Source organism: Komagataella phaffii, chromosome 2 (assembly GCF_000027005.1).
Source record: "Komagataella phaffii GS115 chromosome 2, complete sequence".
In the NCBI taxonomy this organism is placed as follows: Eukaryota; Fungi; Ascomycota; class Pichiomycetes; order Pichiales; family Pichiaceae; genus Komagataella; species Komagataella phaffii.
The window spans coordinates 1,459,490-1,485,232 of NC_012964.1; the positions used below are offsets into that span (position 1 = coordinate 1,459,490).

Below are 25,743 nucleotides of genomic sequence, written 5' to 3' on the forward strand. Positions count from 1 at the left end.
CATGCTTTTTCGGAGCTTGAAGCATATCGGTCTCTGTACCCTGAGCCTTTCGCATTAGTCGGAGTGCGGATATGTTATGGGTCAGGGTCTGTATCTTGAATTATTGTAAAATTGAAAGAAAGGATCTAAGGATTGTTTTTCCCTTTGAATGTGTATCTTAAGAAATTGAGTTTCACCAGCGTGTTGTTTACTACCAGCGTCTCTCTTCTGTGTGATGGCCATACTATACTACATACCACTTTACTCCATTTCCGATAATAAGTTTCACTTCATCGTCTTTACCTCCTTGACTCCGTGCGGCTCCAACTCTAAATCTATTAGATGATCATGAGGGGCAGCATTTCTCGTAATATCCCACAGAGATACGTCAAATCCCATTGTTCCGGGTATATGCCCTCAGTAAAGACATGGCGTCCAGCATCTTGTACTCACATCTCGTTTGAGCGGGTGACGGGAGGGGTATATGCATCTATTTTTCTTGAGTCTTGACTCTGAAGTAGGTCTCGTACAATATGTGACGGAGAGCATTCGTGTTATAAAAAGGTAAGAATGGTCCCCCATTTTCTTCTTTCTTTCTTTCTTTCTACTATCTTTATAAAGTTTTTTTTTACAAAGGATACGACTTAGTTGTTGATCAATTATGCCATTAGATAACGAACACTTACTTCATGAAAATTCCATTGACCCACCAAAGGGATTCTTTGAAAGACACCCTGGAACTCCTAATATACCAGGCGGTTGGGAAGAATACTTGAAGCTGTACAATCAGTCCATCGAGAACCCCTCAAAGTTTTTTGGAGAAAAAGCAAAGGAATTCTTGTCATGGGCTACTCCTTTCACTGACGCTCGTTACCCACCTGGTAATGGATTTCAGAATGGTGACTCCGCCGCTTGGTTTCTGAATGGTGAGTTGAACGCGTCGTACAACTGTGTTGATAGACATGCTTTAAAGAATCCAGACAAACCTGCCATTATTTATGAGGCTGATGAACCTAATCAAGGCCGTACGGTTACCTATGGAGAGTTGCTGAAGGATGTTTGTCGAATTGCCCAAGTATTGACTGACCTGGGTGTGAAAAAGGGTGACACTGTTGCTGTTTACCTGCCTATGGTTCCAGAAGCTATCACCACTTTATTGGCTATCGTTAGAATCGGTGCTATCCACTCTGTTGTCTTCGCAGGTTTTTCAGCTGGTTCTCTACGTGATCGTATATTGGATGCTGATTCTAGAATTGTTATCACTTCTGATGAATCTCTGAGAGGTGGGAAGATCATCGAGACTAAGAAGATTGTTGACGAGGCTCTGAAGTCTTGCCCAGATGTTCGTAATGTGCTGGTCTTCAAAAGAACAGGTACACCACATCTTCCATGGGTTGAGGGTCGTGATCTTTGGTGGCACGAGGAAATCATTAAGCATGTTCCGTACTCTCCCCCAGTGAATGTTAGATCTGAAGATACTTCATTTTTGCTTTACACTTCTGGCTCTACCGGAAAGCCTAAAGGTATCCAGCATTCAACTGCTGGCTACTTACTGGGAGCTCTTTTGACCACCAAGTATGTCTTTGATGTTCAGGGTGATGATATTTTATTCACTGCTGGTGATGTGGGCTGGATCACAGGGCATTCTTATGTAGTTTACGGTCCACTTTTAAACGGGGCTACGACAGTTGTTTTTGAGGGCACCCCAGCTTACCCAGACTATTCACGTTATTGGGATATCGTTGACAAACACAAAGTTACTCAGTTTTATGTAGCACCAACTGCTCTTAGGTTGCTGAAGAGAGCTGGTAGCAAGTATGTCCAGAATCATGATTTGTCTTCAATCAGGGTTTTGGGTTCCGTTGGTGAACCTATAGCCGCTGAAGTTTGGGAATGGTACAACGAGTATGTTGGAAGAGGAAAAGCTCATATTTGTGATACGTATTGGCAAACAGAGACTGGTTCTCACATTATTGCTCCAATAGCTGGTGTGTCAAAGACCAAACCAGGTTCAGCATCTTTCCCCTTCTTCGGTATTGATCCGGTTATTCTAGATGCTACTACTGGAGAGGAACTCAAAGGTAATAATGTTGAAGGTGTTTTGGCTATCAGAAATCCATGGCCATCTATGGCTAGAACAGTCTGGAAGGACTACAACCGTTTCCTGGATACATATCTCAGGCCATATGAAGGTTATTACTTCACTGGTGATGGAGCTGCCAGAGATCAGGAAGGATTTTATTGGGTTCTGGGTAGAGTTGATGATGTTGTTAATGTGTCAGGTCACAGATTGTCTACTGCCGAGATTGAAAGCGCTCTAATCGAACACAATTTGGTAGGAGAGTCTGCTGTCGTCGGATTCCCTGACGAGCTGACTGGTTCTGCTGTGGCCGCGTTTGTGTCTTTGAAGAAGGACGTCGACAATCCAGCGGAAGTGAAAAAGGAGTTAATCCTTACTGTCAGAAAAGAGATTGGACCATTCGCTGCACCTAAACTCATCATCTTGGTAAGTGATCTTCCAAAGACCAGATCAGGTAAGATAATGAGACGTATTCTCAGAAAGGTTTTGGCTGGAGAGGAAGACTCTCTGGGCGACATTTCAACTCTTTCAAACCCTTCGATTGTGGAAGAGATAATCTCTACCGTTAAAAGGGATGCCCGCAAATGAGCATCTGATTAGGACTTACACTTCTATTTCACATATCTATTTTATTATCGTGAAGCAGTAGTCAAATATGTAGTATAGTTTTATTAGTTTACCTTATCGCTACTATTGCTATTTTGGGAGGAAGCCTCGAAGACACCATACCTACCACCTTGGGAGAACTTTTTCTCACACATAGATAGTTCAGTATTTGGTAAATGTGAACTAGGTTTACCTTCGTTTCAACAAATCAGAAAACGTTGCAGTTTCATAGTGGGACTAGTAGCATTTTGTATGAGGGGTGATCATTTATCAAAGCTATTTCACAGCCTAGAATGAATAAGAATTCAAATTCACAACCCAAGTCAAACGAGCAAGAAATCGGAGATTCAACATTTGAAGCCTTTAATGGAACATTTTCCTCAACACAATTCTCTAATGATAATCTTGTTGAAGATCCCAGTTTTGATGACTTGGCCAAAGATGAGTTTATGGAATGTGACGACATTTCGCCACCAAGAAAGACACCTTTTTTAAACGATACAAAATCGCAAGGCACATTAGACGCATCCCTCACTGAATTAGTCGACCAACAACCTGATCATAAAGAAACAAAGGAACTGAAATTTGGAGATTATGAAACCTATTTCTATCACAAGAAATTAAAGCAGCAGGAGAAAGATGATCAGTATGTACAGTGGCGCACAAAGAATTCAAACCAGTTTCCTCCCATTTTTTCTAATTGTGTGATCTATGTTAACGGAAGGACAGATCCAGATATAACCCAGCTCCATAGAATGATTATTTTGCATGGAGGAGTATTCTTGAATTATCTTGGTGCTAAGTCTAATGCCACTCATGTGATTGCCTCCAACATTACTCCAAGAAAGATAATAGAGTTCAAAAACTTCAAAGTAATTAAACCAGAATGGATTACTGATAGTATAAAGGAGAAGAAGATTCTGGATTGGACCAAATACACTCTATTCAGTCCACAGTATGATCAAAAGGTTTTGGAATCAGATCGTGAATTGAAGGAAAAAAGCCTACCACTCAATAGACCGATTGATGCTACACATCCAGAGTTTTTAAAATTTTTCTTTGAGAACTCCAGATTACATCATTTGTCCACTTGGAAAGCAGATTTGAGGGAAAAATTTCAGCAAGAAGCTTTGAGAGCTAGTAAAGTATCTCAAACACTCAGAACGAAGCCAAAGATAATTATGCATATCGATTTTGACTGCTTCTTTGCGGCAGTCTCGGCTTTATCTCATCCCGATATTGATTTTGCAAATGAACCTATTGCTGTAAGTCACGGTGGAAAGGGCTCTTCTGATGTATCCAGTTGCAATTATGCTGCTAGAAAGTTTGGTGTTTCTAATGGAATGTGGGTTAACAGAGCTCTAGAACTTTGCCCGGAGCTTAAGATTCTAGACTATGACTTCAAATTATATGAGGAGAAGTCAAAAATTTTTTATGAAGAGCTGACTAGGATAGAACCGGATTGTATTTTTCCCGTTTCTGTAGACGAAGCCTTGATTGGGCTATCATCAATCGATGACGAAGAATCTACGTTACTGAATATATGTGAAAAACTTAGGAACAAAATTTACGTGTTAACTGGCTGTACAGTTAGTATTGGTGCTTCCTATAACGTTTTACTTGCCAAACTCTGCCTTCGAAAGGCTAAACCAAATGGAATTTTTTTCTTCTTCCAGCCTAATAATGTTGGAAATTTTCTTAAAAATATTCCAGTGAAACAGCTACCTGGTATTGGACGCAAAATAGAGGATAGGCTTTCAAATCATCTAAACAAAGGTTCTAAAGAAACTGTAACTATTTCTAATTTGAGTTCGGTATCTAGAGACACAATGGTCAAGTTTTTTGGTATTAAAACTGGCACGAAGTTGTTTGGCTACTGTCAAGGTTTAGATGATACTGATATTGACATCTCTAAAAATCCTTCCAAGTTCATACGGAAAAGTATTTCTATCGATGTAAATTGGGGAATAAGATTTGAAAAGCAGACTCAGGTTGATGAGTTTTTAAGTCGGGTAGCTGACCATATTTGTCAAAGACTACTCAGATTAGGATTTGTGGGCGCTCGGTTAATGCTCAAACTTGCAAGGAGAACGAAGGGAGCTCCAATAGATCCTCCAAAATACCTTGGAATGGGCCTATGTGACTTTTTATCAAAAAGTACCAACTTAGGAGCACCAACAAGAGAGGTTGGTCTAATAGCCACAGAGTTGAAATCATTATACCGCATAATTGGGGTTGCAATTGCTGATCTCAGAGGTGTTTCTGTGACCATTAGTGAACTGCAAAAGTGTGATAGTGACGCAACTTCAGCTGTGGACCAAAAGCAATTACAATTCGAAGCCAAAAAGCCTAAAGAAAAAAAAGTGCAAGGCATCGAACAGAATGTACTCAAAGGTGGTTCTGTTTTCCCTCACTACTCTCCAGCAAAAGAAACTTTACAAAAACTTCTGCAGAAGCATCTTGTAGATCTTGACGCCTTCAAAGCTTTGCCTAACGAGTTTCAGCAAGAAATTAAACTTGAACTAGAGAGACGTAGTGTTGAGCAGTTATTTGAGAAAAGTCCAAAAAAGAATCGCAATCGCAATTGTCTACTTCAAAATAGATCTCTCAAAAAGATTGGTAAAGTGCGGCCAGAAACCCAGAACAAGAGGATTGATCTAATTAGTAACCAAAGAACATTAAACAAACTAACGTTGAATATTCCAATTGAAAATTTAGGGGATTCTGTAATTCACCAGAAGACTGAACTAAGTGGTTTAACTATGGAGGGACAGAAAACCCTTGTGAACTCCTACTGGGCTTCCGAGAAAACGAAGACGTTCAACAAGCACTACAATTTAGGCATTCAGACATTCTATGAGTTCGAAGATTGGAAAAATCTCTTGAAAGATTGGGTTCGGTTCAGTTTTGAAAATGAAAACGAGAAGCCAATCGGTATTCATGAGAATGACCTAGATGTCTTTTACGGTTTCATTCACAAATTAATCCTGAATGAAAAGATTTATGAAGTGTTGTCACTAGCAGATATCATAACCTGTAGTTTAAACTCAAGCGAGTTAGTTGACAATGATACTAACAATGAGAGTGATTGGCGAAAGATTAGAGGAGAGCTATTAAATATGCTCAAAACCAACCTAGTCCAAAAGGGCGCATGTATTGACACTACTTAAGCAAAAACAACGCGCATAGTATTGGTGTGACCCAGTCCCTTGGTCCACCCCTGTACTGCAACGATAGCATCACCTTTTTTCAATATTCCCATGCCAATGGCTTCAGTGATGGCATATTGTAAACGTTCTTCAACATCTTGTTGCCAGTTATCATTAACTTCCTGTTTATAGATGAATGGATATACTCCACGATAGAGATGAGAATATCTTGCTGCCTCATCATTTCTGGTTACCATAAGGATTGGGCAATTCGGTCTATACTTAGAAATCATTCTTGCTGAAGTTCCTGAAGTAGAAAGCACAACAATGGCCTTGGCATTTTGTTCAAAGTGAGCAGAAACAGCGGCAATAGCAATAGTTTCAACTGTGTTAATAAGACCACGAGCAAGATCCTTGATTTCGTTGTAGTGTGGAAGGTAAGCAATAGCTGACTCTGCAATTAGAGCAGTGTGGTGCATCATAGCAACAGCCTCATGAGGGTAGTTTCCCTTGGCAGTTTCCCCGGATAACATCACACAATCGGCGCCATCCAAAATAGCATTTCCAACGTCCGAAACCTCGGCTCTTGTTGGCCTAGGATTGTAAGTCATAGATTCTAACATTTGGGTAGCACAGATTACGGGTTTACCTGCCAGATTGCACTTGGCAATCAATTGCTTCTGAACAACAAATACCTGAGGTGCAGGGATTTCAATACCTAGATCTCCTCTAGCGACCATGACACCATCAGTGACTTCCAGGATTTCATCAAAATTGTTAACTCCTTGCTGGTTCTCAATCTTAGCAATAATCTGGATCTGTTTGCCATCTTCTCCGAGAACATGGCGAATCTCCTTGATATCATTAGCACAACGAATGAAGGATGCAAATACCATGTTGACTTTGTTTTTCACACCAAACCTCAGATCTTGCTTGTCTTTTTCACTAAGAGCTGGCAAGTCCACGTCTGTGTTAGGTAAATTGACACCTTTATGGGATGAAATTGCACCAGCATTGATAGATCTGACTTTGAGAGTGTTTTCATCAACGACTTCTAAAACTTCAAATGAAAGAACACCATCATCCACATAAATAATCTTTCCAGGTTCAATAACCTTTGTAATGTTCTTATAATCAATGAACATCACTTTGTCATCGCTAGACTTTGCGAAAGACAAATCTGTGGTGAATATCATTTCATGTCCCATAGGAATTGCATAATCTGTTTCACCTTTGGTAGTTCCTGTTCTGATTTCAGGACCCTTGGTGTCCAAAGCAATTGCAAGCGGTCTACCAGGATATATTTCCTCTGATTTTCTGGCATTGTCCACAACTGATTGATGGTACTCGTAAGAACCATGAGAGAAGTTCATTCTAACAATATTAAGCCCAGCCTGTCTCAGACTGACAAGTACTTCTGGACTGTTAGTCTTAGGACCAATCGTACCAATAATGGAAGATCGGCGAAGATTGCGCTCTGGAGTGGATGATACATCCAGTTTGGATAGCCATCCAAGTTTTGAAGAAGTTGACATTGGATTGATTTCAGTTAAAAAAAAGTCTAAAACAATTTACTGTACATGAACGGTCGCCTGCTAGGTTATATATACCTATTACAGCAAAGTTGGATGCCATTAAATTTTGATCAGGGGACGACATTCTAGGGGAACGGTTAAGAAGCGTCCGTCCCCACGCCCTATACAATCTCAGCACAAAAGGTTTCATTCCGCAAATGATGGTGGGAGACCGGAGTAATAGTTCACTCGTGGAAAACCCTCATCCTTGAATGTGAAAAACGTACGGAACCTCTGATCCGATTTGGTTTAGTTTAAACAATTTCTTTAGAACCCCGAGCGGAATACAGTATCCCGCACACTGAACTACGTACTGCCGAAGTAGTAATCGTCGATGAACCGTGTACGAAACATTGGCTCTTTCAATAATGAGGTCATCCTCCCAGAGGATAAGCCTACGATAATAGTAACCTTTTGGAAAGCGTTCAGTATGCGACGTAGGCCAGCTTCTTCTGCAAGATAACTTACAATCACGATATTACCTTCTTCAATACCATGGTCCAGAAGTACTTGAATGCCCATAATTGCTGCGGCCCCCGATATAATGTGCGCATCGAATAATAGTAGCTTGGTAGTTTGTTCACATGGAGGCAGCGACTTTGTATGCAATTGAGGTTCGCCTGTAATTAGGTCTGATTGAATTAGCAACTTACCAACTCTTACATCTGGAATAGTTTTTCTGATTGAATTCATAAATACATCACCTGTCCGTACCATAGTCACAACGACAACCGATTGTAACGGTCGTATCGCATCAGTTAGGCAATGGTATTGCGGGGTCAATACCTCATCTTGCGAGGGTCCGAACTCTACCTGTTCCAATGCCAGATGGATCAGCATGTTAGCAACCCGATCAAAGTAAAAGATGAACTCTGTACGAGAAGTTTCTCTGTCAAAAAGAATGGTACTTATACATTTTAACTGATTTGTTAGCGGCAAACGTGCTATCCGGTTCATGAGAGTCTCATCGTTAGATATCTGCCCCAGCTCTTGAAGTCTTTTCAGGTGAACCAATGACTTTTGTTCCAACTGGTTATTGATATGGCGAATAATCATATCAAGTGCAATTTTATTATCAGTGCTGCGAGGTAGGATCAAATCCGCATTCTTGGAGCTGGGGATCACATACCGAATTGTGTTAGGCTTCACATGTCGATCCCACTGGTCAAGGATGCCTTCCAAATCTCTACCCCTTTCAATCAGGTCTCTTTTAACCCTTCGAGCCATGCATATATCTAGATCAGTATCCACAAAAACTTTTGTATCCATTAAATCCAGTAATTGTCCATGATGGAGTGCCAACAAACCTTCAACCACAATGACAGATGCTCCATAAATCGTTGTAGTCTTTTCTGTACGGGAATGGGTGCAAAAGTCATACACCGGCAGTTGCGTTGGTTTTCCAGTTTTAAGGTCTCCAATACAACGAAGCATTAAATCAAAATCCAAAGCGGTTGGCGAATCAAGATCATACTGCGCATGCTCCGCCAAAATATGTTGCTCCGGGGTCAATACCTTGTAGAAGTTATCCAGAGACAATACAACTGTCCAGGGTTGATTGATCGCCTTCACAATATGCTTAGCAACACTGGTCTTACCAGACCCCGAAGTTCCGGCAACACCTATAATATAGGGCTCTGTCCACGGCGGAATATATTGAGGATGAGTTCCAGATGCTGGCTCGTTGAAGTCGTTTGAAGTACAAAAAGAATTGGAATTGAGGAGTATGGTATCAGTGTGTCTCAGTCTTGATTGTTTCATAGGTTAAAGAAAAAAAATCTTAAAGATAATTTTTGTATTATAGCCTTCACGCCTGCAAAGACTTGCAATAGTGCCAATCCTTTTTTTAGTAGCTAGTGCTGAGACAGTACTCGAATGTCTGAATAAGCTGGAAGAGATGAAAAAATAATGTACAAATCCACATACGCTGGTGTCATCCTTTTACTGCTATAGTGTTTCTAAAATATCATACGACGTTCCATTAGATTTATAATATTATACAAAGTAAAGTGGTTGCAAGTAGATTTACACTGACCAGTAGCCTCTTTTATTCATTTCACGTGGAACAAAGGACCATGTTAAAAAGCCGAACATAAGTACGCCCCAAGTACCAACTGCTGGAACAACCCTCTTGGCTTCAAGAGCAAAATAGTTTGGTCTGGCATTCCTAGATGCTTTAATTGCTTGCGATGCGACAGTTTTTAGGGCGATAGTTGACATTGTGGAAAAGAGTAGAGTAGTTATTCTGACTATTAAATGGGGAGAAGAACTAAGCCCTATTTATAGCCCTTCAGACTGCGGTCAAATTTATATAATCTTCATCTCATTTAGTTCAAAATCATGCTATCTTTGGCTGATGTGGTGTGTTTTCTGGGGAAATCATACCACTAGACGGAAGCGCGAAAGATGTGAACTATTATGGTGTGCAGTACACTGCGAAGACGAGTTTTCTGACCATGCAGATTGATGTTGCAAAGTTTAGCGACCCAAAGTAATCAAGTTATGTGTTTTCCTTACTAAGGTCTCAACTTTTACTGCAGATGGGTCTTAGTATTGAGGCCAAATGTAATTGCACATCCAAAAGCTTAGTAACGCGAAAAGAGTCCAGTTTGATGCCACTCAATCGACACTACGATTTCATGATACAAAAAATAAGATGCATTTTATACGAAGAAGTTAAAATTTTACACAAGAACAGCCAATATCATGAAATGACCATAAACCCAACATCTAACACTCTATGAGGTCTACAATGTCCAACTCGACTGGTTCACACTGTTCGCCAATTTTTTCGTCATAGAGATTGTAGAAGGTACCCGAAAGACATTGATAGAAGGTTGTACTGTTACCAAGGGCCAGCTTAGCATCGTCTGTAATCGACCATCCTCCTGCATATATGGTGCCAGCTTGGGGTGGCGGTCCATCAAATTGAAATTGCCTATTGGCCACAATCGCACCAATTCTACCCTGAGCGTCTGTCAGCACACCCTTTTCAAGAACCAAAGCAAGAGAAGAATCAGTAAGGCAAGACACTAAATCAGAAGTCCCTTTATCCTCTGATGTGTCCGTTGGTTTTGACTCCTGCACTTGGCCGTCTCCAATCTGAGAAGCGACAGATGTAGTGGCTGTAGTGGCTTGGATCTGGCCATCTCCTATTTGGGAGACAACTCCTGTAGTTTGTTTTACTTCCGATGAAGTGGAGGTCGTAGCTTGAATTTGACCGTCACCTATTTGGGAAACAACTTGAGCGGTTTCTTTCGTATTTTGATGAAGTGGAGGTCGTGGCTTGAATTTGACCGTCACCTATTTGGGAAACAACTTGAGCGGTTTCTTTCGATTTTGATGAAGTGGAGGTCGTGGCTTGAATTTGGCCGTCCCCTATTTGGGAAACTACTTGGGCAGTTACTTTCGGTTCAGATGAGGTGATTGTAGCCGCCTGAATCTGTCCATCTCCAATCTGGGAAACAGCCTCTCTCTTAATCTTGTCGGCATCTAAGGACTTAATAGCTATTCCAAAAGTTTGTGAGTAATCTTTGAGGGCACTTTCAAGGCTAGCATCAGGTGTCAGTGTGCTCCATGGTTCGGAAGGCACGTAGGCACTGTATGCACCGCAAGTAAGGGCAGTAGCAATTATTAAGTTCCTGTACATCATTTCTCAGTATTTAATATGTTTAGCAATGAGTATGAACGGGTCAGAATCCTAAGAGAAGTCTTCCTTTTATACTGTGAATATTGAATCCCGAAAGATCCATTTTTCAGATGGCTGGGTTACTATTTTTAGATGTAATGGAAATTTAATCAAACCTACAGACAAGATCATAAAAAATTACCTGATTAGGAAACTATACATAAAGCTTGACTGAGTTAGAGCTTGTTTTTTTGAACTCGATCCAGTTTAACGTTTGATATATTGCAGTTAAATTCCCCGTAACCGGATCGACGGTACTAAAAAATATCTCAGTAACTGACTACTCGTTGTTACTTGCTGTATTCTTTTTTTATCAAACAACACAATCTAAATAATGCGCCATGACTGAATGTGGATAATGGGCTGAAATTCTTGAATGTTTCCGAGAGACAATAAGACGATTCTTGTTAAATTGCATCCTAAGAAAGTTTGTATTTATTTCGTTGTGTCGTACAGCTTCTGTTATTTCTTTGATTTCTGAGTTTTTTCTTACTTTAGTCAAGTAGCCGGCACTGCATGTAATTTACTTACACTGAATGCGTCACGTGTAAACTTCATCGATCCTCGATATGCCGTTTTAGATATAGGCCGATTAGCAGCGGCCATTCTAGGCTACGTGAGATAGCTAAATTTCGGTAAACAAGGTATTACATCTGACATCATGTCCCCATCAATTAAGGCGTTAGCGCATCAATGGCTTAGCATTGATCGTAATCCATCCACTAGATCTGAGATTCTCAAACTTCTTGAGAATGAAAAGTTTAAAGTTCTTGAAGAACGCTTACGAAGAAGAATTACTTTTGGAACAGCGGGACTTCGAGGTAGAATGGGTGCTGGTTTTAGTCTAATGAATGATCTCACGATAATACAAGCATCTCAGGGACTGGCCAACTATATGTCAAAAGCTGGCGGTAAATCAATAGTTATTGGACATGATCATCGTCACAACTCTAAACAGTTTGCCGAATACACAGCCACAGCATTCATTCTAAAAGGATTTAGCGTGTATTATGTAAGTAATAGAGAAGGTGGTGATATCCCAACTCCATTTGTTCCGTTTGCTGTCGACTACTATAAATCTTTTGGTGGAATTATGATCACTGCAAGTCATAATCCATCAGCAGATAATGGCTACAAAGTTTATTGGAAAAACGGATGCCAGATCATCCCTCCTCATGATAGGAGAATCCAGGATGAAATTCTAGTGAACACTCACCCTATTGAGGGAGCTTGGAATTTTAAGGCTGCATTCGACCACGCTGAAAGCATATCTTGTATTCATTATTGTATGGAAGAAGTTTTTAGTCTTTATCTTCAACGTTTAACCACACAAGTGATAACTACCCAAATCAGTCCACGTACTCGATTTGTGTACACACCCTTGCACGGTGTCGGATTAAAGATTGTAACCGCTGCTTGCCAGAAAATGGGCATCGACTCACTTATCTCAGTAGAAGAACAATCTCAACCAGATCCCGATTTTGGAACAGTTGAATTTCCAAATCCAGAAGAGGCCAGTGCATTAGACATGGCAAAAGCAAAAGCAGATGCTGAAGGAATTGATCTTCTCTTGGCCAACGATCCAGATGCCGATCGGTTCTCAGCTGCTGTTAAGGATAATGGCAATTGGAGACAGTTGACTGGTAATGAGCTTGGATATCTATTCGCAGAGTACATTATATCACAGATTCCTCGGGAAAGATACTCTTCTACGTATTTACTCAATTCAACAGTGTCTTCGCAGATGATATCATCCATGGCTGCCACCTTAGGGGTTAACTATATAGATACGCTTACGGGGTTCAAGTGGATTGGAAACAAGGCCATAGAGCTAGAGAAGAGCGGGTATAATGTGCCATTTGCTTTTGAAGAGGCCATAGGTTTCATGCTCCCTCCAATTCATGATAAAGATGGAATCTCTGCTTTGGTATTGTTTCTGCAAATGTATGATCACTGGATTAAAAGCGGAACTTCTGCTGTTCTCAAACTGGAAGAAGGATTCAAGAAATACGGGTATTTCAAAGAGTGTAATGGTTACTATCGTATACCCAACTTATCTTCAATCAAAACAATCTTCAACGAAAATATCAGGCGTTTAAGAGACGCTGATACTGACCTTGAAAAACCCTATCCCGATAAGCTAGGACGATTTACTATTTCAGCATGGAGAGACCTAACCACGGGCTATGATTCCAGTACGAAGGATCATTTACCTCTTCTCCCTGTAGACAGAACTACCCAAATGATTACTGCTGTTATGCGAAGTGACGACGAGGATACAGTTCGCTTTACAGTTCGGAGTTCTGGAACCGAGCCCAAATTAAAAGTTTACATTGAGAGTTGCAGCAATACCGAAAAAAAGGCATCACAAGTTTCACACGAAGTTTGGAAGTTACTAGATTCTGAATGGTTCAAAACAGAGACCACTGGTCTAGTTTCTAGCTTTGTAGCTTAGTAAATGGAAGGCTTGATCACATATATATGTTTTCGCGATGGTTTTATTTACTATCTATTTGAAGCAGCGACCATTTTTACTTATCAAATAAATGGTATTATTCAAAGATCATTACAAGAAAACTGACTTACCTATGTATGTTTCCAGGAGATTTTTTCCTGCTATTTCTACTAACACGTATATGCGGTAGTCATTCTGCTAAAGCAAAAAAATCTTTTTCCATCGTGAATCGCATAAGTCGGGTTCCTGTTATTATCGTTGTCTTTCTTTTGTTATTATTGACCTGGTTTTATTTGAAAGAACATGGGATACACAACACTGGATCAAAAAGTGATATTCATTCTACTATACTTCAAGATATGGACCAATATCGCAAACTGTTTGAGGTAGATAAACAGAGTATCGATAAAACAGAGTTTTATGATCTGAATTTATTTGAGGGAACCTCAACGGGGGTGACCAATGAGGAGGTAATCCTGATGTTAATACCATTGCGAAACGCCGAAGACGTGCTTCCTTTCATGTTTCTGAACATGATGAATATGACCTATCCCCATTCTTTGGTTGATGTGGCATTTTTAGTTAGCGATTGTTCTAGTGGAGACTCTACATTGGCAACAGTCTCAGATTTCAGCTTGTTATTACAAAATGGAACACTGTTAACTCACCTTCAGGATTTAGAGGGAAAATATCCGGGATGTACACTCCCTTCGTCATTTCTGTTCAAAAATTTTATGAAACCGGGATATGGAGAGTCTATTTTAAAGGCATATTCCCCTCCTTATCATTCTGAGTTTGAAAAACCGTTTAGAACTGTCCAGATTTTTCAAAAAGACTTTGGTCAGGCAGTTGGCCAAGGATTCAACGACAGACATGATGTCAAGGTTCAGGGAATTAGACGTAAGCTGATGGGAAGGGCTAGAAATTGGTTGTTATCCGCCGCTTTGAAGCCTTATCATTCGTGGGTATATTGGAGAGATGCTGATATTGAGTCATCTCCAGGCAGCGTTATTCAAGATTTGATGAAGTTCCGAGATCAGGGGTTTGACGTTATTATACCTAATGTTTGGCGACCACTCCCAGAATTTCTCGGGAACGAGCAACCGTACGATTTGAATGCCTGGATAGAGTCTGATGCTGCCAGAGAATTAGCCTCTTCGCTAGATGAAGACGATGTTATAGTGGAAGGCTATGCCGAGTATCCAACCTGGAGAGTACACCTTGCTTATCTTAGGTCAAATGAGGGCAACCCTGATGATATCATAGATTTGGATGGTGTTGGGGGAGTGTCGATTCTGGCCAGAGCTGAACTTTTTAGAAAAGGTGCACACTTCAGCGCCTTTACCTTTGAAAACCATGCTGAAACAGAGGCTTTTGGAAAAATGGCTAAAAAGATGGGATTCAGAGTCGGAGGTACCCCACATTACACGTTATGGCATATTTATGAACCAAGTGTGGACGATCTAAAGCAAATGAAACACTACAAGGCAAGCGAAAATAATAAACAATAATTTGAGCGTGCTACTTCTACTGTTACACGTAAACCGTCAACTATGATACATCTATTCACGTAAACGTTTTCAGTGAATCATGAAACTAATCAGTCAATCAGTCAATTTTGATCTGAGAATAAATTTTGAAAATAAATAGCATCACTGCAAGAAATGCAACACTCCCGCAAATCAACCCCATAGCCGCACTCATCAATAACGAGTAGCCAACATACAACAAAGTAGACGCCAGCCCACTTAATCTAAACTTAGATAGAAGTAGAGCATGTACGAAGACATATACAGAGATTCCTGCACCAACAAAGAAAGATTTCCACTGCCAGTGGTAGTTCTCATTGCATAAAGTGTAGTACATTAGCAAGACTGTCACTAGGATAGTCGTTGCTAGCATCAGTATAAAGCAGAAGAATAGGAATCCAAACATGTAATATATTCTGTTGAACCACAAGGAAGAATAAATGAAATACATCTCAATAGAGATGGCACCAAATGGAAACACACCAGCAAGCAGTGCAAGCATGTAAGTCCTCAAATACCATGGTTGCGGAGGTATTTGTCTTGGAATTTGATTCACTTTTGTTGGATTAATGAAAATAGTTTTCTTACTACCAAAAAAAGAACCTGCCACGGACAAAGGCACGCTAAAAATGAACCAAATGAATACAATAGCAAATAGTGTTCCAATGGGAACGGCGCCCGAGGAGTGCACGGCAATGAGTACAAAGTTTAAACCAATAAAGACCAGAAATATGGCGCCAGGTACAAGAACTGGATTGAGGAGCATGTTTTTCTTCCAGTCTTCACCTTGGAAGGTCTTATAAAGATTGGCAGATACAAATGATCCCACCGATCCAAATGTGGCATAAAATATGATCATTACCGTGGATAAAGAGCCCCTATTTGAAGGAGATAGTAGTCCTAGCAAGGCAAAAAATGTAGTGGTGAAGGCCATTAACAGCATCTGGACTCCAGAACCAACTAAAACGCACAAGATTAGTTTTTTCTTAGGTGCCCTGAACACATCTCCATGAATCAATTTCCATCCGGTTTCATCCATAACATCTTCATCTAGATCAACTTCGTTGTATTTGCGAATATCATTTCGTAAGCTTCTAACAAGAATATGCGACATTATAATAGATAGTAGCAAAACAATCACTGAAAAGTTGACCAAAGCAAACCACTGAATTTTGGGATCGTATACGTGAAGATACTTATCCCAGCGAGTAGCCCATGCTGTTTCTGAGGGGATGAAAAATACAGAATACGTGAACGTGACTTTAGTATCATGGTGAATGTTCAAACTAACAGGTGAAAAATTGCTTAGGTCGGCATTGCAGGTTGAAGTATTATCCCCGTAATCTAATGAAAACGGTAATACAGTCACACCAACTATTCTGAACTCATTATCTCCACGCTGATGGTATTCAATATGCAGTTCATAATGATTGTACAAGTTTGGACGCATGTCTGAATCTATGCTTCCGAGGTCAAATCCAGATCCATAAAACTCTGTGTTGGTCTTTGTGTCATTCATTTTTTGAGCAACAGGCAAGCCATCAATTAACCAGTTGTGTTTGAAACCAGCTCTAATGTTTTTATTGACAAATAAGGCGTCTGTTTTTGAATACGTGGGAGAGCAAAGAGTCTCGCAAGTTTTGTTCTCCAACATACTGATCTCAAAGGGCGAGTTGAAGATACGGTCACCAAAAATTATAGCTCCCAGTGATTCAGATTGCTTATGAGGCCCGCCATCTGGTTTGCAGAAGTGAAACCGAGGAAAATAATAATCGTAAGAATAAACGTATTTTTTGGAGGAAGTTTTTAGTGAGGGAGTGATATGGTTCACCAGTAGTGGAACAGAATCATTTCTGCTATAAGTGGTGGGAGCAACCCCTGGTAGATAGAAGCCTTCGACCATCTTTATCGAAAGCAGCAACATGCATAATAACAATCGCATTGTTAAGACGATCCGATAGTGAACGTTCAGATCAGAAAAAAGGTTTCGGAAGTGAGTTGGAAAAAAGCCAACATTTTATGTGTACATTACATTATACATATATCATCGAGCGCGATCCACATGTATATTTGCGATACTGACGAGATTCGGAATGCGGACTGTTATTATGTAAATAAACATGTTTCAAACAGCCAACTGAACATAATAGTCAGGAATTTAGATAGGAGCCGAGAATGCTAAGAGTTTAATATCAAACTTCCATTTCTGAATAGCCAGCACAGCTCAACATGTCTCCAATTAGAATCAACATCAATCCCTTTTTCAATCATCAATTGTACCAAGTTCTTGATTATGCTTTGTTCTAACCCCTTGGTGTAGGCAGGTCTCTGAAATGGGTCGATTATTTTGATTGCTAGAAGTAGCCACAACGATGCCTTACGATGTCGAGTAAGTCCCAGTTTTTCCATATCAATATTCTTTATTCTTAGCTTGTCACTGGGCCTACTAACTTCTTGATGGTTCAAAGGGCGAGAATAAATGGTATAGGCAAAGGAAATATGCTGGTATATGACCGCCAAAGCAGATCCTTGAAGAATTTTCATAGAAAGCAGCTTTCTTAGTAACTTAATTGATTGGACAAGATACAGCTCATTCATAAAAGCTTCTCCCATGGAAATGAATAGTTCACTCATCAGGATGCAAGATCTCAAGGTATTAGTTCTAAGTGAACATCTTGAAAGGTAAGTGTAGTGCAGGTTTTCAATCGTTGGAAGGATTAAATCGTTGATAATTTTATTGGTAATTCCCACCGTGTTTCCGTTGCCTTCATTCGGCACGGATGCTTGCTTGGAACTTGCTCCGATCAATAAGGAAAAAATCATGAAGTCCTGTAACGAAGCCAAATAGGTCCACGATCTATCTTTCAAAAAATCTTTCTTCAACAAGTCATAGGTTGTATAAGATTTTTTGTAGTCTCTCATCATGAAGTACCAGTCTGCCAGTCGCCTGATCTTGAATTCCTGAGATTTATGGTGGTAGTATCCTTGCACCGCATTGAATCCATTTTCATCAATTCCCTGTTGCCTTTCCTGTTCTGAGAACGTCTCAATGCTTCTCTTAGATCCTTTCCAAAAACGATTGCTGAAACTTTTTCTTGGAACAATAAGGTTTTCATGCCATTCATTTACTTTTTTCTCCATGAATGGGAAAACGACTTTAGTAGTAAGATGCTTATAAAAGCCATGAATATCTTCCTGTAAGGTCTTTGGAATAATCATAATTTCTGGATGTGAACTAAAAGCAAAGACACTTCTTTTAATTGTCGTTTCATTCAAATTTTTGGTCTTATCATTCGGGTTTAAACTCAAAATCAAAGAGGATAGACCAAACTTGTTTTTCAAAGAATCCCGTAACCATAATCCCTGCTGAAAATCAGTTTCAATACTCAAGTCAACAATGATAATACAAAGTGGATTAATCTCCTTGAGATCTACCCAAAAAGGCACTTTGGTACCCTTCCACTGGGTGTAGAGTGCACCAATACTCTGGCAGTCATCCTGAGTCGTTAATACAAACAATTGAAATATGGGGTGGGAGAATGTCTCAAAATTTGAAAGGGTGTGGCCACCTAGGATTTTTGAAAGAAATCTAAGAGACACAGACTTATACAATCTCGATCTCTCAGCTTCCACTGCAGTTTCTGCTAGCTGTTGATCGATTAGTTTTAGCATGTCATAGATTGATGAATGAAACTCCTCCAAATCAAAGAGTTCTTCATTTGTCTGAAATGATTGCAGTGGCATATCTGATATTGATTCAATGAAGCGAATCGAGACTTCTTGAGTGGAATCAATATTATCATCTTGGAAGTACTGCATCAGTTGGAGGATGTTGTTGAATCCGAACCTCTTAGCAATATCATCAGATAATTGGGTCGAAGAAATAGAAACTCTTGGAGAGAATCCATGAAGAATTACGGCAATCGAAACTGAGAAAGGGGAAAAATCATCAGACTCAACTCGATCAAATCTTTTCTGGAGATTAACCAAAGTTAATTCCATCGTACAAGGAAAAGAAAAGTATTGTCAGACTTAAGTGGTCGGAATCTACTCGCGACTAGGTACCAAGAGATTAGTTAGTACTAGTATTTACTTCATGATATACCTACCATGTTTTGTCACTAAAATGAAAATTTCTTGTGCCAGTTTTGCAATTGGGCTAAGAAGGGGATTACCAATTTAATCAAGTGAGTCTGTCCCCTTTTATTTTTCCTTTTATTTGGCTGATTGTTTTTATCCATTTATATGCGCCGACACCTACTAGATACTTAAAAATTGACTCCTAAATTTGTGAGATTTTGCGAAGTGAACTAAGCTCTTTTTGGCTCCCTTTTTTCCGATGTCGTTGTTTGAGCTTGTATTAAGGAAGAGCAATGTCGGGGGCATTCTTCCATATATTGTCTAGCAGGTTTCCCTCAGAATTTCGAAGATAGCGTGTCGCGAACTTATTTAGTCATTTCATGTGCTACTATTAAACAATCACAGGCCCTGAGGTAACTGGTTTCCAACTTTTTCCTCATATTGTCTCCCTCTTATTCTAATATCCTTGCCAATTACATGTCATTATGCCAGAAATCGAGAACGCTACCAGTTTCAAGATCGGCCCAGCATTTTCAAAGGTTTCAGGGAAGCTACAGGATATTTCAAAGCTTATACTTGGAGGGGCGGTATTCAATACACAGTATAACGATGACCCGTATAATATGGATATTGTCAATCTTTTAAAATTTGGATTCCTGCATGGAATCAACACCATAGATACTTCTCCCTACTATGGTCCTTCGGAATTGCTCTTAGGTAAAAGTTTGAATTACCTGATTAATGAAGCAAATTACATAAAAAGGGATGAATTTTACATTTGCACCAAGGTTGGCCGTGTTAAGTTAAATGATTTTGACTACTCACCTGCCTGGATTCAAGCAAGCATTTTGAGGTCATTAGAGCGGCTTCACACCGATTACTTAGATTTGGTGCATCTCCATGATGTTGAGTTTGTTGAAGAGGACAAGGTATTACAAGCTTTGAGGAAACTGAAACGACTGAAGCAAAAAGGAACAATTAGACATTTCGGTATTTCTGGGTATCCAGTTGATTATTTGTATCGCATAGCTCTTCTTTGTGCTAATGATCCCACAATAGGCCCTCTTGATTCTGTTTTGAGTTACTGTAACGGATGCCTTCAAAATACTCGATTATTTGATTACTATGACAAATTCTTAAGTAATTGTGGCATTCAAGTGGTGTTGAATGCATCAATTTTATCTATGTCAATGTTGCGTCTTCAAGAAGTGAAACCATTTCATCCGGCACCACAGTTACTTAAAGCTGCCGTGCGAGAAATAGCTATGGATATGAAAAGGAACTATAATGAAGATCTCGCTGATTTCGCCACCAGGTTTGCATTGAGGAATTGGTTATTCAAGTCGGGATCGACAATTTTGGGAAGCTCAACTGTAGAAGAGCTGAAGTCAGCTCTGCAACAGTTCCATCTAGTTAGTTCAGATATTAACCACATCAATCGAAGAGATGAGATCCTCGTCAAGAAATACAGAAACGTGCTTGGAGATCACTACAATGAGGTATGGGAAAGTGGCATTCCTCAGAAGACATCAAATTCGGTATCAATTGACCACAGTTACTAAAACTCTTCAACTCTTCAACCAGAATCAGTGCCGTCAACATTTACACACTGATTGCTCTTCTTCTTTCATAGTTTGAATTTATCTTTCGCTAGTTTGACCGCAGCGTTACTAATGACCACGACATTTCTCTCCACACTAAAGGTCTGAAACACCAGTAGTTCATTGCCGTCTTTCCAAACTTTTAGCCTCAACTTTTCACCGGGGTATACGACATTTGAGAATCTGCATTTAGCTTCATCAAAAATACCAAACGTATCTACTAATTTCTTGACGGATATTCCAAATGAACACAGTCCATGAAGTATCGGTTTGTCGAAATTAGCCCCTTTAGCAAAACCAGGGTCGATATGTAAAGGATTGAAATCCCCAGATAGCCTGTAAATTGCAGCCTGGTCAAACGAGGTATCCAATATTGATTCAAAATCGGGCCGTCTGGAAGGTGGATTGAAAGATTGGGTAGCAAATTTGGATCTTGACTGTCTGAAGACTTTGTTGCCAACCATCGATTGAGAACCTCGAACAAAAAAAGACCCTTCATTGTAAAACACCGTTTCTTTAGTTACTTTGTCGATAGTTTCATAGCCAGCAACAACAAGTGCATTTTTGCCTTTATTCTCAACTGCGATAGGATATGATTTTGTTACCAAATCACCGGAGGTAGGGAGGGGAATTTTGTTGAGTTTAAGATACTGCTCTCCATGTAGTAGCATCATAGGATTGAAATTATTCAGTAGGGACTCCATGTTCAATCCACCATCATCTTGTACCATGAAAGGAATGACTCCAAAAGAGGGAACAGGTTGAAAATCTTCGTCTCCTTCATACACATATCTCGACTCATTTGCATGAGATCCAACTCCCAAGTTATAAAGAATTACATCACGATGATTGAATTTATACGATGAAACTTTGGCTTCTTTTTCATCATCGTCATCAACATCATCAAGATTGTCATCCTCACTTTCCTCCTCATCTTCATTTCTCGTAGCACTGAGTATGGCCATGGACGACTCCTGTGTGCTTGAAATAGGGATCCCGTTTTGTACATCAGTCACGGCACTCCAATTCTTCAAAATGAATTCTGGTGATGGTTTAGAATCGTTACAAACAATGCCACTGGCTCTTTTCCATCGGGTCTTCCCTATCCAACCTCCACCAACTTCAAAAAGTTCGCCGCTAATCCCCAGTTCGCTACTCGCTAAGAGAACTACAAGAGGAGATACTTGGGAAGGTGGAAACAAATCTAGTTCTTTTTCTGACATTATCGTTTTGGTCATAGAAGTCGCAGCGTGCGGCGCAATAGTGTTCACATGTATATTGTGTTTCTTTCCTTCGATAGCTAAGGTTCTGGATAAACCCAAAACACCTGCTTTCGAAGCTGCGTAATTTGCTTGACCAAAATTTCCATAAATACCAGAAGTCGAAGTAGTATTAATGATCACACCTGCATTCTGCTTGAGAAATATGGGCCATACTAGTTTACAGAGTTTGAATGTAGCGAGAAGATGAACTTGATACACTTGATTCCATTCTTGTTCCGACATCTTTAAAAATGACCTATCTCTCAAAATACCGGCATTATTGACCAGAACATGGATTCTACCAAATTTTTCGCAAATCTCATTGATAATTTTTTCAGGCTCCTTTACAACATCATGCTTTGAAGGATAAGCCTTGCCGCCAGCTTCCTTAATTTCCTGCACAACTGTAAAGGGGTCCTTGAAATCGTTCACAATAACAATTGCGCCATAACGGGCGAACCACAGTGCATGGCTTCTGCCCAATCCAGAACCTGCACCTGTAATGAGTACCACCTTTTCTTTCAAGGAGTTTATGGTGACCTTTCCCTGACTATTTTCGATGGGCATTCTTGAAGCCTTTTTGAAAGCGGATTCATAATCTTTCAGCTCTCTCGGGTATGAAGATTGTGAGCCTTTTTCAAAAGTTGTTAATTCGTTCCATTTATGAAGGATTGCTTCGGGAGTATAGCTATCGTTAGGATTGAAATAAGACCCACCACTCCTTTGCCATGTAATCTGACCATAAAACCCAGCAGCAACTTCAAAGATCCCTCCGGTGGATGGGACCATATCATGACCTAACAGTAATACCAAGGGTGCAACTTTATCCGGTCCTAGTTTTTCCAAGATATCTTCAGGTAAGATTGCTTCAGTCATTCTAGATCTCGCTAACGGCGCAATAGCGTTGACCTTGATATTGTACTTTTGACCTTCTTTTGCTAATGTCTCAGCCAAAGCTACCAGGGCGAGCTTAGCGGCAGAGTAATTTGCCTGACCAAAGTTACCATAAAGGCCTGCCGGAGAAGCAGTATTTATTATTCGTCCATACTTTTGTTGCTTGAAGAATTTCCAGGCATATTTTGTAAGCTTGAAGGCACCAGTTAAATGAACATCAATAACCTGCTGAAACTGTTCTTCTGTCATTTTTTTGAAGGAAGAATCGTTCAGAATACCTGCATTGTTTACAAGCACATGTATTGCGCCAAAAGATTTGATAGCAGTGTCAATGATCCCTTCGGGATTCAATACTACATTGTCGTAGTTAGCAACTGCTTCCCCACCTGCTTCTTTTATATTTGCCACAACCAGATCTGCCGCTCTGGATGACGTCCCAGCCCCTCCAAGAGTCCCACCTAAGTCGTTGACCACAACTTTGGCACCTCTAGAGGCAAATTGAAGAGCATATTCCTTACCGAGGCCACCACCGGCACCAGTAATGACAACCACCTTATTGTCAAATCTTAATTGGGACATCTGTAATCTATGAATCTTTAGGACGAAGTTAAGTACGAGAACTGGAACGCACTTTATATTAATATATGCCTTTTCGTCGGCACTCCTTAACCATTGACATATGATTAAGGTGTGGGGAGTAGTTTCCAACTCGGGTCAGGGTGCCGGTTTATAAACGGGAGCATGTGAATTGAAGGTAAGTCCAGAAGGTGTTCGGATGTTACATTTGATCTTCAAGTGGCCAAGGAATGTAAGCCATAAAAGCGATACTGTAGGTGGATTCCTTATGGTGGTTCGACATTCCACTACAACCCAGTTTTCGTTATATTCCCATTTACTCTCACTAACCAAAATACTAAATCTTGTACACTGCGATTCATGTGTCAAGATTCCCCAATACCTTAGCCAGAAGCTGGCTCCAGCAGGTTTCACGTATGGAAATAATGAAAAAGAATTGATTCAGCGATCGAAACCATGGAAGCAAATCTCTGGGGGTAGAAGAGTTATCAGCCCGTTACCAAACTTTAATTTCGACTTTCCTTTGAATTCAAATGCTTTGTCAAAGCCAGTTGCTTCAATTCATGCTAGTTTTGTGAAATCGACAGATCCCATCGCCCGAAGTTTTTCACAACTAAAAGGAGTAGTCAGCAGCTTAAGCAAGCTGTACAAGTCAAAGCCAATTTATGTGTACTCTTGTGACTATTTTTGTTTGAAATTTTATTCAAAGTATCAGTACACAGGATTGATCAGGAAGACAAAACCAGGAATACTCTTGAAAACCTATGGGCACAATTATAACTCCTTCAAAGTCCACAAACTATCCGCCACTTCGTTTACTCGCACTATGAACCCATTTGAATATGCAATCCACAGAAGGCGCACTCGTAGTATCTACAAAAAGCTGTTTATGGATAGGTTTCTTGGCAGAGACGGATTGTATGAGTTTATCATATTCAAGATTCCTCATCAGAAGGATATTGCATACCTAAGGAATCGAGTATGTCACTGTCTAAATGAAGTTAACGACTTAGATGAGGAGTGCCTCAGGAGTGTAGGCCAGAAGGAAATTAAATCCATTAATAAAGGGCTTATAAATAAACAGTGCAAACTGCTGGGACTGCCTATTTTGCTCAGATAGATAGGCCCTTGGAAAAGACAAGCATATAGTCAAACCTGCAGTTTAGCCCAAGGAGGATACCGAGTATGAAACTTCCAGTCAATTGACCGATAACTAAGCGCGTGCAGCCATATTCCCAACTCTTCTGGATTCCTTTGCCTGTACAAGTTGATTCCGCATTTTGGGCAAGTATTTGCAGACCTTGATTCATCTCTTTTCTTTGTTGCTAATTTAACAACTTGTTCAAATGACTTTTCACTTAGCGTTCCACACGGTGATTCTCTTCTTATACCAAGCAACTCGTTGAAACCATACAGTGGATCATTTGCTATGGGATGGCCCAGGTTTCTGAGATGGATCCGAATCTGGTGAGTCCGACCTGTTTTCGGGCTGCATTTTACTATACTTTGATTTAAGCTAGTACTATATGCGAGCCGTTGGAAATTAGTAAGTGCTTCTTTTGGTTCTGTAATTCCGTTTTCTTTTCCCCTTTTACAATCTATGTTAACAATTTTATCCGAACAAACGATATTGCCCATCGGGAATTCACCATCTACACGAGCAATGTATGTTTTTTGTATGGAGTTCTGTTTCAACTGGGTTTGATACTTTGCTGCGGCACGGGGTGTCTTTCCAATAATCAAAATACCTGAAGTCAATCTGTCCAATCGATGACACGGGTAAAGTGACGATACACCCAATTCATTTTTCATAATTTCTGTCATAGTGTTGTAATAATACTTGCCCGTAGGATGTACAGGAACACCGCATGGCTTGTTCACAACCAAAATATTATCATCCTGGTAGACAATCTCTTCCCCGATACCAACCTCAGGTTCATGTTTGTGTTCTGTATTCACTACGCAGTCACCACTTTTAATAAGAGTACTATACAAAAGACTTTTGTCTATTGTTTGCTCTGTTGCGAGGCCCCTATTGCGTATGAGTTTTATTGTTCCATTGTCAATGTTTAATCTATAATACTCCTCACTCCTTGATTTGAACTCATTGCAAAAAACGTCCAAAACTGTCATGCCAATCCATCTCCCTTTAACATGGAATACATGGGTATAAAAATACGGATTGCATTGCCTCAAGTTAGCATTTATCGTATATCTCATCTCCATGGCACATTCGCTTTCCTCCTTCAGCGAACAATAACTATGCCGTT

General features: G+C 40.1%; 13 protein-coding genes across 13 annotated transcripts; 6 read left to right on the plus strand and 7 right to left on the minus strand.

The window, feature by feature from the left end:
* Positions 1–640: 640 nt before the first annotated feature.
* PAS_chr2-1_0767 (acetate--CoA ligase) lies at positions 641–2,647 on the plus strand (the record flags this gene model as incomplete). Its single annotated transcript, XM_002491656.1, has 1 exon — positions 641–2,647. The coding sequence occupies one exon, from the start codon at positions 641–643 to the stop codon at positions 2,645–2,647; it is 2,007 nt and encodes a 668-aa protein (XP_002491701.1).
* A 311-nt stretch (positions 2,648–2,958) lies between these two features.
* PAS_chr2-1_0768 (Deoxycytidyl transferase, forms a complex with the subunits of DNA polymerase zeta, Rev3p and Rev7p) lies at positions 2,959–5,835 on the plus strand (the record flags this gene model as incomplete). The annotated part of the gene is made up of 1 exon (XM_002491657.1): positions 2,959–5,835. One exon carries the CDS (start codon positions 2,959–2,961, stop codon positions 5,833–5,835), a length of 2,877 nt encoding a protein of 958 aa, XP_002491702.1.
* Positions 5,832–7,349, minus strand: PAS_chr2-1_0769 (Pyruvate kinase; the record flags this gene model as incomplete). Its single annotated transcript, XM_002491658.1, has 1 exon — positions 5,832–7,349. The coding sequence occupies one exon, from the start codon at positions 7,347–7,349 to the stop codon at positions 5,832–5,834; it is 1,518 nt and encodes a 505-aa protein (XP_002491703.1).
* Positions 7,350–7,694: 345 nt separating this feature from the next.
* On the minus strand, positions 7,695–9,149 carry PAS_chr2-1_0770 (Uridine/cytidine kinase, component of the pyrimidine ribonucleotide salvage pathway; the record flags this gene model as incomplete). The annotated part of the gene is made up of 1 exon (XM_002491659.1): positions 7,695–9,149. One exon carries the CDS (start codon positions 9,147–9,149, stop codon positions 7,695–7,697), a length of 1,455 nt encoding a protein of 484 aa, XP_002491704.1.
* A 969-nt stretch (positions 9,150–10,118) lies between these two features.
* Positions 10,119–11,037, minus strand: PAS_chr2-1_0887 (uncharacterized protein; the record flags this gene model as incomplete). The annotated part of the gene is made up of 2 exons (XM_002491660.1): positions 10,119–10,642; positions 10,686–11,037. The coding sequence occupies 2 exons, from the start codon at positions 11,035–11,037 to the stop codon at positions 10,119–10,121; spliced, it is 876 nt and encodes a 291-aa protein (XP_002491705.1).
* Positions 11,038–11,737: 700 nt separating this feature from the next.
* Positions 11,738–13,531, plus strand: PAS_chr2-1_0771 (Phosphoglucomutase, catalyzes interconversion of glucose-1-phosphate and glucose-6-phospate; the record flags this gene model as incomplete). The annotated part of the gene is made up of 1 exon (XM_002491661.1): positions 11,738–13,531. One exon carries the CDS (start codon positions 11,738–11,740, stop codon positions 13,529–13,531), a length of 1,794 nt encoding a protein of 597 aa, XP_002491706.1.
* Positions 13,532–13,668: 137 nt separating this feature from the next.
* PAS_chr2-1_0772 (Component of the mannan polymerase I) lies at positions 13,669–15,042 on the plus strand (the record flags this gene model as incomplete). Its single annotated transcript, XM_002491662.1, has 1 exon — positions 13,669–15,042. One exon carries the CDS (start codon positions 13,669–13,671, stop codon positions 15,040–15,042), a length of 1,374 nt encoding a protein of 457 aa, XP_002491707.1.
* Positions 15,043–15,139: 97 nt separating this feature from the next.
* PAS_chr2-1_0773 (Protein with a role in cellular adhesion and filamentous growth) lies at positions 15,140–17,002 on the minus strand (the record flags this gene model as incomplete). The annotated part of the gene is made up of 1 exon (XM_002491663.1): positions 15,140–17,002. One exon carries the CDS (start codon positions 17,000–17,002, stop codon positions 15,140–15,142), a length of 1,863 nt encoding a protein of 620 aa, XP_002491708.1.
* A 236-nt stretch (positions 17,003–17,238) lies between these two features.
* PAS_chr2-1_0774 (Subunit of TRAPP (transport protein particle)) lies at positions 17,239–19,062 on the minus strand (the record flags this gene model as incomplete). The annotated part of the gene is made up of 1 exon (XM_002491664.1): positions 17,239–19,062. One exon carries the CDS (start codon positions 19,060–19,062, stop codon positions 17,239–17,241), a length of 1,824 nt encoding a protein of 607 aa, XP_002491709.1.
* Positions 19,063–19,625: 563 nt separating this feature from the next.
* Positions 19,626–20,702, plus strand: PAS_chr2-1_0775 (NAD-dependent arabinose dehydrogenase, involved in biosynthesis of erythroascorbic acid; the record flags this gene model as incomplete). The annotated part of the gene is made up of 1 exon (XM_002491665.1): positions 19,626–20,702. The coding sequence occupies one exon, from the start codon at positions 19,626–19,628 to the stop codon at positions 20,700–20,702; it is 1,077 nt and encodes a 358-aa protein (XP_002491710.1).
* A 65-nt stretch (positions 20,703–20,767) lies between these two features.
* PAS_chr2-1_0776 (Multifunctional enzyme of the peroxisomal fatty acid beta-oxidation pathway) lies at positions 20,768–23,476 on the minus strand (the record flags this gene model as incomplete). The annotated part of the gene is made up of 1 exon (XM_002491666.1): positions 20,768–23,476. The coding sequence occupies one exon, from the start codon at positions 23,474–23,476 to the stop codon at positions 20,768–20,770; it is 2,709 nt and encodes a 902-aa protein (XP_002491711.1).
* A 265-nt stretch (positions 23,477–23,741) lies between these two features.
* On the plus strand, positions 23,742–24,593 carry PAS_chr2-1_0888 (uncharacterized protein; the record flags this gene model as incomplete). Its single annotated transcript, XM_002491667.1, has 1 exon — positions 23,742–24,593. The coding sequence occupies one exon, from the start codon at positions 23,742–23,744 to the stop codon at positions 24,591–24,593; it is 852 nt and encodes a 283-aa protein (XP_002491712.1).
* Positions 24,594–24,622: 29 nt separating this feature from the next.
* PAS_chr2-1_0777 (Mitochondrial tRNA pseudouridine synthase involved in pseudouridylation of mitochondrial tRNAs) lies at positions 24,623–25,699 on the minus strand (the record flags this gene model as incomplete). The annotated part of the gene is made up of 1 exon (XM_002491668.1): positions 24,623–25,699. One exon carries the CDS (start codon positions 25,697–25,699, stop codon positions 24,623–24,625), a length of 1,077 nt encoding a protein of 358 aa, XP_002491713.1.
* Positions 25,700–25,743: the final 44 nt, after the last annotated feature.